This window comes from Saccopteryx bilineata, chromosome 2 (genome assembly GCF_036850765.1).
Source record: "Saccopteryx bilineata isolate mSacBil1 chromosome 2, mSacBil1_pri_phased_curated, whole genome shotgun sequence".
In the NCBI taxonomy this organism is placed as follows: Eukaryota; Metazoa; Chordata; class Mammalia; order Chiroptera; family Emballonuridae; genus Saccopteryx; species Saccopteryx bilineata.
Genome location: NC_089491.1, coordinates 80,606,866 through 80,626,009, shown reverse-complemented (window position 1 = coordinate 80,626,009; position 19,144 = coordinate 80,606,866). Strand labels below are relative to the sequence as shown.

At 44.1% G+C, this 19,144-nt stretch overlaps 1 protein-coding gene, 1 non-coding gene and 1 pseudogene across 4 annotated transcripts in view; 1 reads left to right on the top strand and 2 right to left on the bottom strand.

Moving 5' to 3' along the window:
• Nucleotides 1-2,652: 2,652 nt before the first annotated feature.
• Nucleotides 2,653-16,120, bottom strand: LOC136322248 (protein BTG3-like; annotated as a pseudogene).
• The window catches only part of PLIN2 (perilipin 2), a 19,934-nt gene continuing 15,806 nt past the window's right edge, over nt 15,017-19,144 (top strand). For 2 of the 3 annotated variants that reach the window (XM_066257329.1, XM_066257328.1), the window contains exons 1-4: nt 15,017-15,168; nt 16,221-16,272; nt 16,356-16,551; nt 19,059-19,141. In XM_066257329.1, coding sequence (XP_066113426.1) covers nt 16,243-16,272; nt 16,356-16,551; nt 19,059-19,141 — 309 coding nt within the window. In that variant the 5' untranslated portion in view covers nt 15,017-15,168; nt 16,221-16,242. The remainder of the gene's footprint in view (nt 15,169-16,220; nt 16,273-16,355; nt 16,552-19,058; nt 19,142-19,144) is intronic. The other variant, XM_066257330.1, reaches the window with a different exon arrangement.
• On the bottom strand, nt 17,067-17,142 carry TRNAT-GGU (transfer RNA threonine (anticodon GGU)). Its single transcript has one exon. It is a non-coding gene; the product is annotated as a tRNA-Thr (tRNA).

Here is a 19,144-nt window from a genome sequence, read left to right as displayed (position 1 = left end):
AGAACAATTAAGTTTTCACTCCTAAAGTGTGTTTGGCTGGGAAAGAAAGCAGAAACTCCTCCCTCAGGGGCCAATAATTCTAGGAGTGGCCAACTCTGAAGTGATATGCAAAAGAAGGGCTACAGCCCTGGCCGGTTGGCTCAGCGGTAGAGCGTCGGCCTGGCGTGCAGAAGTCCCAGGTTCGATTCCTGGCCAGGGCACACAGAGGAGGCGCCCATCTGCTTCTCCACCCCTCCCCCTCTCCTTCCTCTCTGTCTCTCTCTTCCCCTCCTGCAGCCAAGGCTCCATTGGAGCAAAAGATGGCCCGGGCGCTGGGGATGGCTCCTTGGCCTCTGCCCCAGGCGCTAGAGTGGCTCTGGTCGCGACATAGCGATGCCCCGAATGGGCAGAGCATCGCCCCCTGGTGGGCAGAGCATCGCCCCCTGGTGGGCGTGCTGGGTGGATCCCAGTCGGGCGCATGTGGGAGTCTGTCTGACTGTCTCTCCCCGTTTCCAGCTTCAGAAAAATGAAAAAAAAAAAAGAAGGGTTACAGAGTAAGGACCGTGGAGAGGATTTTGAAGCAACTAGAATAGCTGAGTCTTGTGGAAGTAACCCTCAGCAGCAGCAGATTGGATCATAATAATGCTTACTTTTTGCTCATCTGTCTCTATGGAGAAAAGAAGTGTGGCTGGTGACTAGGAGGAGAGTGCCAAAGCCAGAGTCATGGCCAAAGAAAATAAAAGGCTTGAACAGCAGTACTTGGTGTGGTGTAGAACAGCTTTAAAGAACTGTGTATATAAGCAAAATGGCAGCCTGACCAGACAATGGCGCAGTTGATAGAGCATTGGACTGGGATGCAGAGGACCCAGGTTCGAGATTTCGAGGTCGCCAACTTGAGCACGGGCTCATCTGGTTTGAGCAAAAAGCTCACCAGCTTGGACCCAAGGTCACTGGCTCGAGCAAGAGGTTACTCAGTCTGCTGAAGGCCGGCTGTCAAAGCACATATGAGAAAGCAAACAATGAACTAAGGTGTCGCAATGAAAAACTGATAATTGATGCTTCTCATCTCTCTCTGTTCCTGTCTGTCTATCCTTGTCTATCCCTCTCTCTGATCTCTCTCTGTCCCTGTAAAAATAAATAAATAAATAAATAAATAAATAAATAAATAAAAATATCAGCAAAATGGTAATTATCAAGTACCAGTGCCTTAAGCACAGGTGTGCATGTGTGTGCACATGCGGGAATGGGGGGGGGGGAGAAGAAGCAACATTACCCTGCCCCTTTACATCAGTCAGATCCTCAGATATTAACTATATTTGGAGTTCTACAAGAGTAGGAGTCATGAATTTTCTTTCCACCGTGCCCCAGTGATTCCCAGCACAGAGCGGCATGCATGGTAACACCTTTTTTTTTTTTTTTTTTTTTTAATTTTTTTTTTTTTTAATTTTAGAGAGGAGAGGGGAAGAGAGAGAGAGAGAGAAAGAAGGGGGAGGAGCAGAAGGGGGAGGCACATCAACTCCCATATGTGCCTTGACCAGGCAAGCCAGGGTTTTGAACCGGCAACCTCAGTGTTTCCAGGTTGACGCTTTATCCACTGTGCCACCACAGGTTAGGCGGTAACACCTTTTTGAATACAGCATATTGTTCTTTTGGCTGCCAAAGAAAATGGGTTCTTGACTCCCTGGCCATATGTACTGTGCTAAATGACTTGCATCCCCAGAAGCTCAAAAGTTCCCCACTTCACCTCTAATATTCTTCTTCCACATATTTTAAGAGGTCTATCCAAAAATTCAGTTCTGAAACTGAAAATGTCAGAGTTCATACTGCCTGTCACCATTTCAGTCAAACACATAGAGACAGGGATTGGATCTTTCATGGGTGCTTTATTCAGATGGCTGGAAATCTGAGGAGATAGGGTTAGGTTCCCAAACTGTCTCAGCCTCCTATCCCAGCCAACCTTTTTATAAGGGGAAGAAAAGGGTGGGTAAGGGTTTTGGAATATCAAGGGAGAGTTAATCAGATCATAGTCAAACTTAATTGGATCATAGTCAGCAGGCATTCAAACCTTGGAGCACAAATGTGGAGTACTTGCAGATCTCATTAGGTCAAGTAGGCCTGTTCAGGTAGCCCAGTTCTTAGAACAGAGCTTTTACTTGCATTAACCATTAAGCTTATTGATTATAATCAAAGCCACCATTACTTAAGCTAAAATATTAACTCTTGAGTTCCTCCTATCAGTTCTACCAGATGCCTTTGACTAAGCATGAGGTTTGTTGTTGACAAAAGTTAATACTAGATTAAACCTTATGACCATTAGCCACTGTAAGGCCAGTATCCACGGCCACCATCACAGCCACCTGGCCCATGCAGGTTCGCATTGGATTCGGACAGACGGTAATGAAACAACAGAGCCACGAACTGGTGGGCCATTATCTTTAATCCTAGCTTTAATCCACCAGTTCTTGGCTCTGTTGTTTTATTCTGTCCAAATCTAATGCAAACCAGCAAGGGCCAGGCGGCTGTGATGTGGCCGTGGCTACTGGCTTTGCATGATATATACAATACATGCTGGTTTTTCAGTCCTCCTCCCAGGTTGATGCTTTATCCACTGTGTCACCACCAGTCAAGTTATGAGTATGAACTTCTAACTTCTAATACATAGTCAGGTTTATTCTACCTTCTTTTAACACCAACAAAATCAAAGGCAGCTAGTTGAAGTGCTAACATGTGAAGATTAATCTAGTGATTCCGGTCACAATGCATTCCAGGAGAAGGTTCCATGTTACTGGAATTAGGCAATATGGTTTATTCTTACCTTCCCTGATTTGGATAACCCAATAGAACAGGAGGAGGTTAGTGACTCTGATGGCCACTCCCTCAGTTCATGCCTGGGGCTTGCGTTGCAGTCACCAAGCTGGGTTTCACTTCTACTTCCTTATTTACTTCATTTGAAGAACAGGATCCCAAATGATAATCAGAGGTAGCCTTATCAAGGGTGCTGTTGACTTTCTTAGATATCTCATCCTTGTTCTAATCCTCATTTTCAAAGCTGGCAACAGTGAATGCATTGTGTTTTGTTTTAAAATTTTTATTTAATTTATTGAGGTAACATTGGTTAATAAAATTGTAAATGTTTCAAGTGTACAATTCTATAAAACATCATCTCCCTGTCATATTGTGTGTTCATCACCCCAAAGTTAAGTCTCCTTCCATCACAATATATCCCCTTTCCTCTTTCCTACCTCCTCCACCTGCCTTTCCCTCCGGTCTTCATGATAAACAGCATACTATTGTCTGTGTCTATAAGGGCTTTTGGGGTTTTTTTCTTAATCCTTTTGCCTTGTTTTTCTTTTCCTTTTTGGTTTTTTTAGAATTTTACTTATTAGCTTTTAGAGGAGGATAAATAGAGAGAAAGGTGGGGGAGGAGCGGTACGTATTAATTTGTAGTGGTTGCTTCTCCTATATGCCTTGAAGGGACAAGCCTGAGTTTCAAACTGGTGACCTCAGCATTTCAGCATACCAGGTCAATGCTTTGTCCACTGTACCACAGGTCAGGCTTGCCTTTTTTCTCTCTCCATATAGACAGCACACCTCACATGGGTCCACCCACAGAGCGAGTTCCTTTGTCAAGTCCAAGTCACTGTACAAGATGCAGCTGTTCTCACATGGTTTCAAAACATCAGGATCAACTTTCCAAAACCTGTTGACACAAATGCACCTGTAGGCCTGCCCTTTTGATGTTTTTTGTTTCTGGTTTTTTTTTTGTTGTTTTTTTTTTTACAGAGACAGAGAGAGAGTCAGAGAGAGGGATAGATAGGGACAGACAGACAGGAACGCAGAGAGATGAGAAGCATTGATCATCAGTTTTAGGTTGCGACACCTTAGTTGTTCATTGATTGCTTTCTCATATGTGCCTTGGGTCCAAGCTGGTGAGCTTTGCTCAAACCAGATGAGCCTGCACTCAAGTTGGCAACCTTGGGGTCTCAAAACTGCGTCCTCCACATCCCAGTCTCTATCCATTGTGCCACCACCTTGTCAGGCTGATGTTTTTTCTTGATATCAATGATTTTTATTTTTTCTCGAAGTATTAGAGTCAATTTTTCAAACCTCTCAACTATCTGTTTTAATAACTTACCATATTTTCAAACTAGCCTTGTAAAAAAGAAGGCAATGGCACAGTTTTGTTCTTCATCTTTCCACTGCCACTGCTCTGGTGTAGTAGACTGGGTGGCCGAACTCTGGGCAGGAACCAAGGGTGTAGCCTCAGGAACCAGCCCTCGGGGTCAAGAAGTGTGGTGAGCCTAGTACTAGAGTGGTTTTAGTTTGCTAAAGCCAAACATGAAAATTCCTGGAGGCTTGAAAAAGAGATGTTGCTATCATAGATGCCATTCTTACAAGCATAACTTTGTGTCACATATTTTTTTATTTTTTGCATTTCAGTGTTCTAATAACTGAAGATCATCAAAGACAGATTAATTTTTTTACATATATTTTTGACATAATATTAGGATTACTCAATACCAATATCGTCTCAAATTTTAGATCAACTGAATTCTTGGTGAATTTTGTTACATTTATAGTAGTATGACTTTGCATGTCTATTGAACTTTGGGTCATGATATATCCCTCTGTTTCGGTGATTGGATTTAAAAAAAAAGAAATATCAAATCAAATGTGGAAGTTTAATTAAGTTGCTCAGATAAAAGAAATGACTCATAGTGGCATGACAAAAGTTGATCCTGACGTTGAGGGTTTCATTCTACAGCTCTGAGAGTGGGATAATTCTGGAAATGACCCTGGTACTAGTTGGTAAAGTCTTATTTCCCCAAATTCCTCAGTTGTTTGTTGAGTCATTATGGACGGCTAATATTGGCTTCCTCAGAAGCCAACCTGGGAAAGGCATCTTTGCCAAATCTAATTCCAGAGCTGGAATGTGCTAAGTCACTCCTGAAACTTTTGGATCCGTCATCTTTCCAAAGTCAACATACTTAAACAAAAACCAAAACCAAATCTCTTCTCCCACCTTGTCCTTGACTAATAAGAGGACTCAGAAAAATGGAAGGATCAGGCGTCTTCACAAAATGAAACCAGGCCAAAAGGACAGGCTCCAAGGGTGGCTGTCACAGCTGTTGCCTCTAACAAAACTGCTGAAGCAGCATTCAGAGGAGAAGGTGCTTGGCTGAGGATATGTGCCCCAGGCCTCTTCTGTGCACAGAGAAGCACATAGCAACTCACTGGGTTAAACAACTACCAGGATGCTTCCTGCTCTAAAATTCTCATGTTGCCATCTGGGCTTGTTGGTCCCAAATTAAAATGACCTGACTGTTATTCTTAATTTTTGAGAAAGAGCACAAAAAAGAAATAAATATGTTGTCCACAGGCCTTTGGGAACTGATCAAGCCTGAGGATTGACACATAGGTAGTGTATGAGAGGTGTGTGTGCGTGCGTGCATGTGTGTGTGTGTGTGTGTTTGGGGCAATCTTTCTTAACTTCACATAGTCTTCTTCCCCACCTACCAAGCACAATTCCTTTCAGTTCCCTTAAGGAAATGCTTTTTTTGTTTCTTTCTTACTACTTCATTACCCCTTGCTCTTTATTTTAACATTCATTCAACAAACATTTACTGGGAACCTTTCGACATTATCCTTTGGAAATGGCATGATTTGCTGAAAGAACTTTGTCTTTAAAGATCGTTGACCTGGCCTGACCTGTGGTGGCGCAGTGGATAAAGTGTCGACCTGGAAATGCTGAGGTCGCCGGTTCAAAACCCTGGGCTTGCCTGGTCAAGGCACATATGGGAGTTGATGCTTCCAGCTCCTCCCCACCTTCTCTCTCTCTCTCTCCTCTCTAAAATGAATAAAATTTAAAAAAAATTTTTTTAAAAATAAAGATTATTGACTTGCCTGACCAGGCAGTGGTGCAGTGGATAGAGCGTCAAACTGGGATGTGGAAGACCCAGGTTCGAGACCCTGGGGTCTCCAACTTGAGTGCAGGCTCATCTGGTTGGAGCAAAAGCTCACTGGCTTGAGCCCAAGGTCTCTGGCTCGAGCAAGGGGTTACTCGGTCTGCTGAAGGCCCGCGGTCAAGGCATATATGAGAAAACAATCAATGAACAGCTAAGGTGTTGCAACATGCAACGAAAAACTAATGATTGATGCTTCTCATCTCTCGGTTCCTGTCTATCCCTCTCTCTGACTCTCTGTCTCTGTAAAAAAAAAAAAAAAAAAAAAAAAAAAGATTGTTGACTCAACTCTATCATATACAAGCTTGGTAACCTTGAACAAGAGATTCTGAGTCAGAGCACAGAATAGAAATAGCATGTTCTTCCCACTTCGCATGAGAATATATTTTGTAAACTATTTTTTTAAAACTTTAAATTAACTTCTAAATGCTCCTAGAAGCGAGGAGTTAATAAACTAGCCTTTAGCATTCTGGTTTGAACTTGTTTATAAAGTGCATTTGAATTTTCAGTTGAGTGTACAGGATTGTTAGGATTGGAGTGTTAGGAAGGATACTGCAGCTGCAGACTCAAAGCAGGCCAAGGACATCTGCGCACCTGGGGTGAAAAAGGAAGAGCAAAGTGGCTGAAAGAGTAGGTGAAGGGGCCTCAGATAACACTCTGCCAGCTTTGATTTTCCTGTCGTAATGCCCTGATTGTCAATGACCTGAATACATAGTAAACTGTGGTCTCCAGGCAGAGCTGCTTAGGTCACCCAGCACAGAGGTCATTTATCCTGCCATGCTTTAGCAACTCCAAAATCATACATTCTTGGAGTTCTTAGGCCTTGACGCTGGGAATTGGTTTTTCTTTTTAGTGTTGGGGCTGGCCCATAAGCTTGAGGTAGAGTTCAAATTAGTAAATATATATATTACTTTTTAAAATCATTTTTATTTATTTGGTGGAGGAAGAGGAAGAGAGAGAGAGAGGAAGGGAGAGAGATGAGAAGCATCAACTCGTAGTTGTGGCACTTTAGTTGTTCAATGATTGCTTCTCTTATGTGCCTTGACTGGGGTCTCCAGCCCAGCCAGTGACCCCTTGCTCAAGCCAGCGACCTTAGGGCTCAAACCAGCAACCATAGGGTCATGTCAATGATTCCACACTCAAACTGACAACCCTTCGCTCAAGCTGGTGAGCCTGTGCTCAAGCCAGATGAAGTGGCACTCAAGCCAGTGACCTCGAGGTTTCAAATCTGGGTCCTCAGCACCCCAGATTGCTGCTCTATCCACTGCGCAACCACCTGGTCAGGCAAATTAGTAAATATAGGTTATAAAGGGCAATTTGTTATGCCAAAATGATTCAGTGGAGCTGATTTACTGTGGAGTGAATGTTTTTATACATTGTGGAAAGGCCATGGCGTCAGGCATCTCAGGTTCTGGTTTCAGCTCCGCCCACTGTGGCAGTGCAATCAGCTGCTTTGTCCCTCAGAAAAGTCTGGTGAGCTACTTAAAGCATAGTTCTTGGTTTATATGCATCAGAATGTCCTGGGTTGCTTTTAAAACATTTCTAGACTATTTCCTTTTTTTTTTTTTTTTTTTTTTTTTTTTTTTTTTTTTTTACAGAGGCAGAGATAGACAGGGACAGACAGACAGGAACAGAGAGAGATGAGAAGCATCAATCATCAGTTTCTCGTTGCACGTTGCGACTTCTTAGTTGTTCATTGATTGCTTTCTCACATGTGCCTTGACCGTGGGCCTTCAGCAGACCGAGTAACCCCTTGCTGGAGCCAGCGACCTTGGGTCCAAGCTGGCGAGCTCTTTGCTCAAGCCAGATGAGCCCGCGCGCGACCTCGGAGTCTCGAACCTGGGTACTTCCGCATCCCAGTCCGACGCTCTATCCACTGCGCCACCACCTGGTCAGGCCTTTTTTTTTTTTTTTTTTTTTTTTTTTTTAAGATTTTATTTATTGATTTTAGAGAGAGGAGAAAGAGAGAAAGGGGGTATGGAGCAAGAAACATCAAGTCATAGTAGTTGCTTCTTGTATGTGCCTTGACTGGGCAAGCCATGGTTTCCAACTAGCGACCTCAGCATTCCAGGTTGACGATCTATCCACTGTGCCACCCAGGTTAGGCAGACTATTTCCTAAATAGGTGAATCAGTCTCTGGGGAGGAGGCCCCAGAATCTATATTTTTAACCAGTGTCCCAGGCCACTGTCATGCACACAAAGATCCACTGGATGGGAATATCAACAGGATCTCTTCCTACCCTAAAATTATGTTAATGTTGATGATCTGAGTTTTAGTTAGCTTTAATTTTTCCATGAACAGAGTAAAATTAAAAAGAGAAAGAAAATGATATTTGCTAATAAACTATTTGCCTGGTGCTATGTTTGAGGACTTTTACATATTATCTTATTTTTCTGCATAATAAACCTTTGAGGCAGGTGTTGTTATTATTACCATGATAGTATGCATAGATTCTAAGTTGGGACTCTGTACAAATTTCTAATTATAGGTTGAAAAAGTTTTGGGGATTTGATATATAACATGGTGACTATAATTCTCATCACAAGCACATATAAAAATTATAACTATGTGAGGGGATAGATGCATTAACTAACCTTATTGTGGAAATCCTTTTTCAATATACATATATGTACAATCTCTACATTGTACACCTTAAACTTATACAATGTGGTATGTCTATTGTATCTCAATAATGCTGAAAACAAAAATGTTGGGACACTGATTTCAAAGTCAGTGTCTTTTTCCCTAAAGTATGATGTTACAGTAAGAAACTACAAAACAGCTCATAGTAATTGATAAACTCCAGAGTTGCACCTTGTCTTCATATAATCGATTACTATTTTAGGAACTATCTCTTTATCTTTGTTGAATCACTGAGTTTCTCTTATTGTGAACATTAATTACCTGATGTGATGATGATAATACAAAACAGTAAGATTCATCTTAATTTCTCTTTCTCTTTGCCTTTTTTAAACCTATTTAAATTTTTTTCTTTATGCATTCTATTAATTTTAAGGCAATGTAAGTCCTTTGTGTCTGGTGAGGAATAAATTAGATAAAAATAAATAACAAAAAGTAAGCTATACTATGAATTCATTTAATGATTGCATTCACTTAAAAAGATTAAAAACACATTAAATTGTGACAGCCCAGGATAATTTCAATTTATGAAGTTTCAAACCTATAGCTATAATATAGAGGGGGAAACAGATTAGGTAAGTAATAATTTGAAATTTATTGAGATGTACCTTTTGATTGCTTCTACCTGGGTTATCTATTTTAGATAGAGAAGGGAAAGGGCCATGGCAAACTAAAAGTTAAAAAGTTCAGTTGGGGCCTGACCTGTGGTGGCGCAGTGGATAAAGCGTCAACCTGGAAACGCTGAGGTCGCCGGTTCAAAAAACCCTGGCTTGCCTGGTCAAGGCACATATGGGAATTGATGCTTCCTGCTCCTCCCCCTTCTCTCTCTCTCTCTCTCTCTCTCTCTCTCTCTCTCACTCTCTCTCCCCTCTCTATAATAAATAAATTAAAAAATCTTAAAAAAAAAAAAGCTCAGTTGGGACTTGACCTGTGGTGGCACAGTGGATAAAACATTGACTTGAAATGCTGAGGTCGCTGGTTTGAAATCCTGGGCTTGCCCGGTCAGGCACATATGGGAGTTGATGCTTCCTGCTCCCCACCCTATCTCTCTTTCATTCTCTCTCTCCTCTCTCTCTTTCTCTCTCTCTCTCTCTCTCTCTCTCTCTCTCTCCCCTTTAAAAAATGAATAAATAGACTGACCAGGCGGTGGTGCAGTGGATGGAGCATCGGACTGGGATGCGGAGAACCCAGGTTCGAGACCCTGAGGTTGCTGGCTTGAATGCAGGCTCATCTGGTTTGAGCAAAGCTCACCAGCTTGGACCCAAGGTCTCTGGCTCGAGCAAGGGGCTACTCAGTCTGCTGAAGGCCCAAGTCAAGGCACATATGAAAGAGTAATCAATAAACAACTAAGGTGTCGCAACACGCAATGAAAAACTAAAGATTGATGCTTCTCATCTCTCTGTTCCTGTCTGTCTGTCCCTGTCTATCCCTCTCTCTGACTCTCTCTCTCTGTCTCTGAATGAATAAATAAATAAATAAGTTCAGTTGGACAGAGGAGGTTGGTCTGTTTGGAAACCGAGTTAAGAAGAAGTTTATAGGAAAGAGGAATTGCCTTTCCTCTACCAGGTATTTGGAAGGAAATAAAAGAAGAATGGCACAGGACCAAGTTCAAGGATGATTAGGAAGGTAGATTAACTGGGTCATCCAAGAGATTCTTCCTGCTAGTGACCAGTCTGCATAGAGTTTGAACTGTTCAAAACAGAAATCATCTGACCTCATGACTCATTACTTGTGACTCGTTATCTTTGTCTCTGATCCATGAGAAAGGCAGCTTTGTCTAAGTTCAAGCTCAGCTAAAAAGAGGAAATGAACATAGTAATATTTCCCCTGTGTTTGGATGAGGCTGTCTGTGACAAGGGAGCAGGAAAAGGCATCTGTCTGGTTTGAGATAATGTTCATAGGAAGGCCATTATAAGGGTATAAACAAGGTAAGGCATTATTATTTTTTGAAATAAGATGATACAGCTGGAAGGAACCCTAGGTATCATCTAACTCCTTTAACTTACAGGCACTGAGGCCTATGAGAGTCAAGTATATTTATCACTGAAGAGCAAACACAAAGTAGAGGTGTACAGCATAGACATGCCCGGTTTGAGGCCCAGTTCTGCCTCTTACTAGTTGGTGACCTTCGGGCTGAGGAAGACCTACAGAAATGAAGAGCTGAATCATTCAGAGTGAGTAGAGTTTGCCGGATGGTGTGAGGGTTCAGAAGAGGGCTTCCCAAATTGTGCTGCTTTGGCATGTGAATTATTCTGAGCAGATGGCGGGCTCAGGAGAAACTTTTACCTCTCCCTTAAAGAATTTAAATTAGGGGGGCTTTGTCCCTAATAAGAGTTATCACCAGAAATAACTTTTTATAATCTAGCTATAAGACAGGAAAAACTTGCAATTTCTAAAGATTTGCTCCTCTTATCCCTCAATGACCTTTTGAAACCTCCAAGGCATCTAACCTCATTTTCGCTCAGAATGCCATGTATGCCTCATTTTAACTTCTGTCCCTGACTGCTCATGTAAGTGGGGTCACTCACTCTCTCATGCATGTGGGGTTCCCATATATACATATGTAATTAAATTTGGTCATTTTCTGTTGTTAATCTTTCTCATATCTATTTGATTAGTAGTCCAGCTGATAGAACCTTGAGGGTGGAGGAAAGATTCTCCCTCCCCCACAGTGGAGAGGCATTCCAGACAGAGGGAATGAGGAGATGTGCAGAGAGAGAGGCATGAGGGGAGAGAGTGCTTCCTGAGTAGCAGATATAGGTGGATGTAGTTGGAGCACATAGTGCTTCTGGGGAGGGAAGTAGAGATGGGGGTGTAGGAGGAAGGAGGAGTTACCCTGTCTCTGAAAGAGAAAACTTCTTTTTTTCTTATTAGTTTTTCCTTATTTCACTATTACTTTGTATCAATAATATACTCAAAGAAGGTTGAGCTGGGACAAACTCTAGAGAAGCTGTCTTTGTCAGCGAGATCTCTCACACTGTGTAACCAGGAAGGAAGATAAGCAGGGTCTAGGGTATTGCTGGTACCTTGGAGCCCCTTCTACATCCCCTCTGAGCTGAACTCTCTCCAACCCAGTGCCCAGAAAGCTTGTCTTGGGCAAAATGACTCTGGGTATGGTTAGAAAATATGAATAATAGCTACTATTTCTATGTAGCTGGCATTATTCTAACTGTTGAACATACTGATTCATTTAGCCCTCACAAAAGCCTTATAAAGTAAGCGGCACTATTATTTTCTTTCCTTAACTTTTCAAAAATTTGAAAAATAGAAATACAACATACATATAAAAAACTGTAAGTGGGCCCTGGCTGGCTAGCTCAGCGGTAGAGCGTTGGCCTGTTGTGTGGAAGTCCCAGGTTTGATTCCCAGCCAGGGTACACAGGAGAAGCACCCATTTGCTTCTCCACCCTTCCCCCCTACTTTCTCTCTGTCTCTCTCTTCCCCTCCCGCAGTCAAGGCTCTATTAGAGCAAAGTTGGCCCAGGCGCTGAGGATGGCTCCATGGCCTCTGCCTCAGGTGCTAGAATGGCTCTGGTTGCAACGAAGCAACGCCCCACATGGGCAGAGCATCGCACCCTCGTGGGCATGCCAGGTGGATCCCAGTCGGGTGCATGGGGGAGTCTGTCTCTCTGCCTCCCCGCTTCTCACTTCAGAAAAATACCAAAAACCCCCCCTAAAACAAAAGAAAAAAAAAACCTGTAAGTGTACATTTTAATAAATTTTCACAAAAAGAGCACACACATGTGACTAGCACTCAGAACAAGAGAAGTAATTATTAGCACCTAAAAGGCTCTGCAAGGCCCTTCTAGTCACTTAGTCCTCCCCATCCCCCAAAGCAACTAGTATCTTTACTCTGACAGCAGAGCTTAGTTTGCCTGTCTCATACAGTACCATTCGTATACAGCTTCTTTCACTTACATTGCATATAGTTAGAGGTCTAGTCATTCTTTTATTGCTATAAATATCCTCAATCTTTTATTTTGAAATATTTTAAGCCCCAGAAAAGTTGAAAAACTAGTGCAATGAACACCCAAATACTCTTTACCCTAGAACATGAAGGAATAGTGTTATTTGCATTTTACAGACAAAGGAATTAAGGCAAATAGAAAGTAGGTAATCAGCCCATCATGCACCTGGGATCTAGAATTGCCTAGATGCTGCTTAGTGGGTCATAAAACTGTAGGCAAATCCTATAACTTCTTTGAGGCTGTTTCTTCATCATTAAAATGTGAGTAACAACCCCTGTTCCAGAGTTTCCAGGCTATTGTGAGGCTCAAACCTGAGGAATATGTGAAAAGGCTTTGTGAAGAGTAAAAATAGTGGTGCTCAAAAAGGGGTATTGTTAAAAATGCAGGTTCCTGGGCTTTGTCCCTTGTAGATCCTGATTCAGTTTGTCTAGGGAGGAAGCAGAACTTGAACAAACATGCTAGGTAATTCTGACGCACTAGTTCCCCTACCAAACTATGAAAAAACATTTCTGCAAAACTGGTTCTCTAGAGATTATCAAAGTCACCTGGAGGATTCAGGTATTTTGTCACCAGTTCCACCTTCTCACAGACTCACGAAGATGCAAGAGAGTTGCTGGTGCAGAATTTGGTGCTTCATCCTCTGTGAGTTTAGAGAACCTTCCCCCAAGATTAGTCCCTGGGGACCCTTTTTATTTTCACAGATTTAAGCATTAGAAGAGCAAAAGGGCCCTGTCTGGTTGGTTAGAGCATCTTCTGGATGTGCAGAGGTTGTGGGCGATCCCTGGCCAGGGCACATACAGGAACAGATTCATGTCTCTCTCTCTCTCTTTCTCTCTCTGTCTAAAATCAATAAATAAAATTTTAAAAAAAGAAAGAAGGGAAAGCAAAAGGAATTTGTTCATCCTTAAAGAGAAAGTGACACAGGTTTTTATTTTTTTTATTTTTTATTTTTTGTATTTTTCTGAAGCTGGAAACAGGGAGAGACAGTCAGACAGACTCCCGCATGTGCCTGACCGGGATCCACCCGGCACGCCCACCAGGGGCGACGCTCTGCCCACCAGGGGGCGATGCTCTGCCCCTCCGGGGCGTCGCTCTGCCACAACCAGAGCCACTCTAGCGCCTGGGGCAGAGGCCAAGGAGCCATCCCCAGCGCCTGGGCTAACTTTGCTCCAATGGAGCCTTGGCTGCAGGAGGGGAAGAGAGAGACAGAGAGGAAGGAGGGGGTGGGGGTGGAGAAGCAAATGGGCGCTTCTCCTATGTGCCCTGGCCGGGAATCGAACCCGGGTCCCCCGCGCGCCAGGCCGACGCTCTACCTCTGAGCCAACTGGCCAGGGCCGTGACACAGGTTTTTAAAAAGAAGGGAAATATGGAGGCATTTTTAGGTGAAAGGGCAAGTCTTCTATTGCAAAAGAAGAGGTCAGATTAATGAGAAGTAAAAAAAACAACCGTCACTGCTCAAAATTCCTTACATTCCTGTGTCATATGGCAGGGGTTAATTACCTGCATTCCTGTGTTATATAGGCACAGCAAACATCTGTTTAGAGCACAAACAAAGCCAGAGCACCAAAAAGAAAAGAAAAAAGTAGTAATTTGATTGCTTGAAGGACTGCAGCTGTCAACATGGAGAGGGAGAACAGAACTTCTTATGACTTTCTAACATTTATTATATGGTTTAACATTGTATTTTATCTTGAATTCCATGGGGGTGGGGGAGAAGTGACATCATTGTTTTTCCTTGCTGAGGGCCTATAGATGTGCTGTATAAGGGACACATTTTTAATGGGTCAGTTTGGAGCTTGATAAAGTTGTCTCTGTGCATGCAACATTAGTTAAGTAATTGAGGTGAAAGCCTTTGAGAGCTTTTCACAATTCAAACTCTGGAACTTGATACACGGAGCAAACCCCCCGCTCTAGCGCCAACGCTGCCTCCCCTTGCTCGGCATCCTGGAGGCAGAGGACCCAGCGTCTGCCAGAAGCCAGACAGACCCCCGGCAGGCCGAGACCCGCGGCAAAGTCACCGGGACGTCCCCCCTGCCATTCACAGGGAGGAAAGTCCAGAGGCACCTATCCCGCTGGGGCGGTTGAATGACCTGTTTGCTCAAATAACCAAGTTGAAGTCCGGAATTTTACACAAGAAAAAAAAGCTAAGACTCATCTGTTGATTTAAGTTTCTTCTAAAATAAAATAATGCATAACACACAACTTTGCTAAAAATAAGTCTAGAATCAGCATCCGTTTTTTAAAAAAGTTCTATTTTAAGGACAAATGGTAATCAGGTTAGCGGCAATTTGTTCGTGCGACGCCCCCACACTGCCTTTTGCAAAACCCGGAGCCTTGCGGGGCGCCTCGGGCCTCCCAGGGTCCCGCACCCAGACCCCGGCGGAACTCCGGCAGCGGGCCGCGGTGGGGGGCGGCGCCAGGACTCCGCGGAGAGCCACCCTCGGCCTGGGCGGGGTCAGGCCGGCGGCGGTCACGTGTCGCGGGGGCGGGCGGCCCGGGGCGGGCGGCCCGGGTATATAGCCAGGCGTCTGCCCGCCCGCCCTTTGAACGCCGTAGGTGTTGCTGCTGCGGGACTTTCGAGACTCTGGGGTCTTCGCCTCTTGATTGCTGTCCGCTGGTGGGTGTGCGCCCCCTCTGTGATCAGTGACCTGCCCGGGGCTCGCGGGGCGCTAAGCTGGACCGCGTGGGGTGGTGGCCGGTGGGGTCTGCCCGCCTCAGGGCCTTTGATGGGAAGGGCGGCCACCTGGGCCTGCACCTTCAACACTGAAATTTGTTCGTTTTTTCTGCCAGCTGCTTTAGTACCGTTGTAGCTTCTTGGCTTGGTTGCAGAGTAACATTTTTCATTTATCGCGAAAGAACGTTATTTAAAAGGAAATGCGTTCGAACGTCGTCTTAAAGCAGAATTTAATGGAGTGCGCAGGGACAACGGGGCAGTGGATGCTGGCGCCTGACTTCCGCCTTCAGCGGGCTCTTATCGTTCCTTGTAGAAGTGGGATCCGTGGTGGCCAGAGGGTGAACTAGTTAGCCTGGAGGTAGTGGACAGCGGGCTGTGATGGTTCCTATAACTGCCCAGCTCTGCTGCTGAGCAGTGAGGCAGTTTTGTGTTGGTGTGAGTCGTTGGGAACACTAAATTTACATTTAAAAGCGCCCTGAAACATTTCTCAATTCCTAGGAGCACCTTTTTCCTCCCGTGCTTGGTCACCACCAAACTAGTTTCTTTGACAAGCAAGGAATAAATCCCCCCTCCTCCTGGCTCCCCAGTGTGCTCCACCTAAATAGTCCTCACTGTCCAAGATGTCTTCTTTAAATCTCTCTGTAGTTTTAACCTGGAGTTTAACTTGGTTAGCACTTTTGTCAACAGATATTCCCCTTCAAAAGACATTTCTAGTATCCTGGTGAAGAAACAATACAAAAATTTCAGCAGCAGGTTTGCTTTTCCCGGCAGAGCCTGTTCTCTATTGAAAGTTTACAAAGGAGCCCTGAAACTTTGCTCAGATGGTGTTGCCCAAGGGAAAGCTCTCTACTAGAGGGAGGGAAGAAGTGCAAAAGACTACACTGACCTACCTCATCTTGCATTTTTCTCTACTTGAAATTAGCATTAGCTTGGGTTGGGGAGTGAATCTGGGAGAGTCTTATCTTAGTGTCCTAAAATAAGTTTGTCTTTTGCAGATTTCTTTCTCTAGGAAGAAAAATGGTGTCTGGTGCAGTTGATCCACAACCGGTATGAATTTTAAATAGATGTTTCTTGATTCCTTCCCCTCCCCCTGTTTTGAGAAGTTAAACCTCTCTCCTTGTTGGTTGCAGAGTGTAGTGACGAGGGTGGCCAACCTACCCTTGGTGAGCTCCACCTATGACCTCGTCTCCTCGGCTTATGTCAGTACAAAGGATCACTATCCTTACTTGAAGTCTGTGTGTGAGTTGGCGGAGAAGGGCGTGAAGACCATCACATCTGTGGCTGTGATGGGCGCCCAGCCCATCATCCAGAAGCTAGAGCCACAAAGTGAGTTCTGATTTTCCTTCAAAATTTGGTCCAAGGGACCTTTTAGAAGTGAGTCCAGAGGCAGTTTGAATGGGGTAAATGTCAGCCTAGATAGAGCCCTGAGCACACAGTGTCAGCATCAGGGAATCCTCAACCTTTCCTGAGGCACATACTACCTTTGTTCAGAAACTGCAGGTTGACCCTCACTGTTATAGAAGGCCTGCTTTATAGCAATAGCAGATGTTCATGATAACTTTTTAAAAATCCACCCCCAACCCCATATTCTTTTTTTTTTTTTTTTTTGTATTTTTCTGAAGCTGGAAACAGGGAGGCAGTCAGACAGACTAGCACACCCACCAGGGGGCGATGCTCTGCCCATCCGGGGCGTCGCTCTGTCGCGACCAGAGCCAAGGAGCCATCCCCAGCGCCGGGGCCATCTTTTGCTCCAATGGAGCCTCGGCTGCGGGAGGGGAAGAGAGAGACAAAGAGGAAGGAGAAGGGGAGGGGTGGAGAAGCAGATGGGCGCCTCTCCTGTGTGCCCTGGCCGGGAATCGAACCCGGGACTTCCGCACACCAGGCCGATGCTCTACCACTGAGCCAACCGGCCAGGGCCCCATATTCTTATATATTGGTAACTGAGGTCACAAGGAAGGCCGGTGTGTGAACTGAAGTTGACTGCCTTGGGACCAGTGTACTTGAACTGCTTTAAAAAGAACGTCTTTATTGAGATAATTTAACATACCATCCAAGTCACCCACTTAACATGTACAAGGCAATGGTTTTTCTAAGTATATTTACAGAGTTTTGCAAGCATCACCACAATCAATTTTACAGCATTTGTATCACCCTAGAAAGGAACCTCACACCAGTTTCTTTTTGAATAATGAAAAAAATTTGATATGATATGGTGATAGTTGCTCAACATATCTGTACTTCATTTCTTTTTATTATGAACTAATCTATTATGTGGTTAAATCATATTTTATTCATTCATCAGTTGATGGATATTTGTGTGCTTTTACGTTTTGGCAATTAGAATAATGATGAGTGCTACTGTGAACATTTGTGTAGACACATTCTCAGTTCTCTTAGGTAATATACCTAGGAATGGAATTGCTGGGTCATGTCACTATTTGAGGAACTAACTGCCAGACTATTTTCCAAAGTGGTTTACCATTTTACATTCCCACTAGTGATGTTATCAGGTTTTTCCACGTGAGCCCCCCCCCCTTTTTTTTGACAGAGAGAGAGATGAGAAGTATCAATTCTTGGTTGTGGCACGTTAGCTGTTCATTGATTGCTTTCTCATATGTGCCTTAACCGGGTGTGAGGGGGGCTACAGCAGAGTGAGTGACCCCTTGCTCAAGCTAGCGACCTTGGGCTTCAAGCCAGTGAACTTTGGGCTCAAGCCAGTGACCCTGAGCTCAAGCTGGCAACTTCCGGATTTTGAACCTGGGTCCTCTGTGTCCCAGTCCAATGCTCTATCCACTGCGCCACCTCCTGGTTAGGCCGCATGAACCCTTTTGAATGAAGGCTTAAATCATTCCCCCAGCCCTGACTGGATTGCTCCATTGGTTGGAGTGCCATCCTGATGGGCAAAGGTTGCCAGTTTAGATCCCTGGTCTGGGCACATTGATGTTTCTGTCTCTCTCCCCTCCTCTCTCTTAAAAAAAAAAAATCAATAAAAAAATAAAATAAAGGAATAAATAATTCCCCCAAATAATTAAGTCATGGACTTTTCTGGAGTATAGGGAACTGTGAGAGACCAGATTTCCAGCTCTGCTACTTCCCAAATTAATTTAGGACAAGTGCTTGGCTTGGTCATCATTAGAGGGAAGCTTGGACTAAAATCTAGGCCTTGTGGGAAGATCCAGGGTGCTGTTAGCATACCATTTCCTGTTGCTACATAATTAAGTGTAAGTAGGAGTTAAACTAGCATGGAAATACTAATTTTGAGTTCTCAGATACTTTATTCTCTGAATGAAGGTTCAGGTGAAGCCTAGCTTCTCTTGGCATTAATCTTAGGAGCCAGCAGATGAGGAAGAAGTTTCTTAGCCAACTTCCTACATGGCTCACACTCCTGCCTGCTCCTCCCCTCCCCCTTATTTCCCTGTCAGTAGAAGAATGTAGCCAGCAGCCTCCTGAGCTTTATTTCCCTGTCTACACTTTTTTTTTTTTTTTTTTTGGTGGCAGAGACAGAGTCAGAGAGAGGGACAGACAGGAAGGGAGAGAGATGAGAAGCATCAGTTGTTCGTTGCAACTCCTTAGTTGTTCATTGATTGATTTCTCATATGTGCCTTGACCGGAGGGCTACAGCAGACCCAGCGATCCCTTGCTGGAGCCAGCGACCTTGGGTTCAAGCTGGTGAGCCTTGCTCTAACTAGATGAGCCCGCACTCAAGCTGGCCTCCTCAGGGTCTCGAATTTGGGTCCTCCACGTCCCAGTCCGATGCTCTATCCACTGCGCCACCACCTGGTCAGGCTCCCTATCTACACTTTTAACATTTTCCCCATTTGTGATTCTTCCAGTTACTGTTGCCAATACCTATGCCTGTATGGGGCTAGACAGGATTGAGGAGAAACTGCCCATTCTGAATCAGCCAACAAACCAGGTG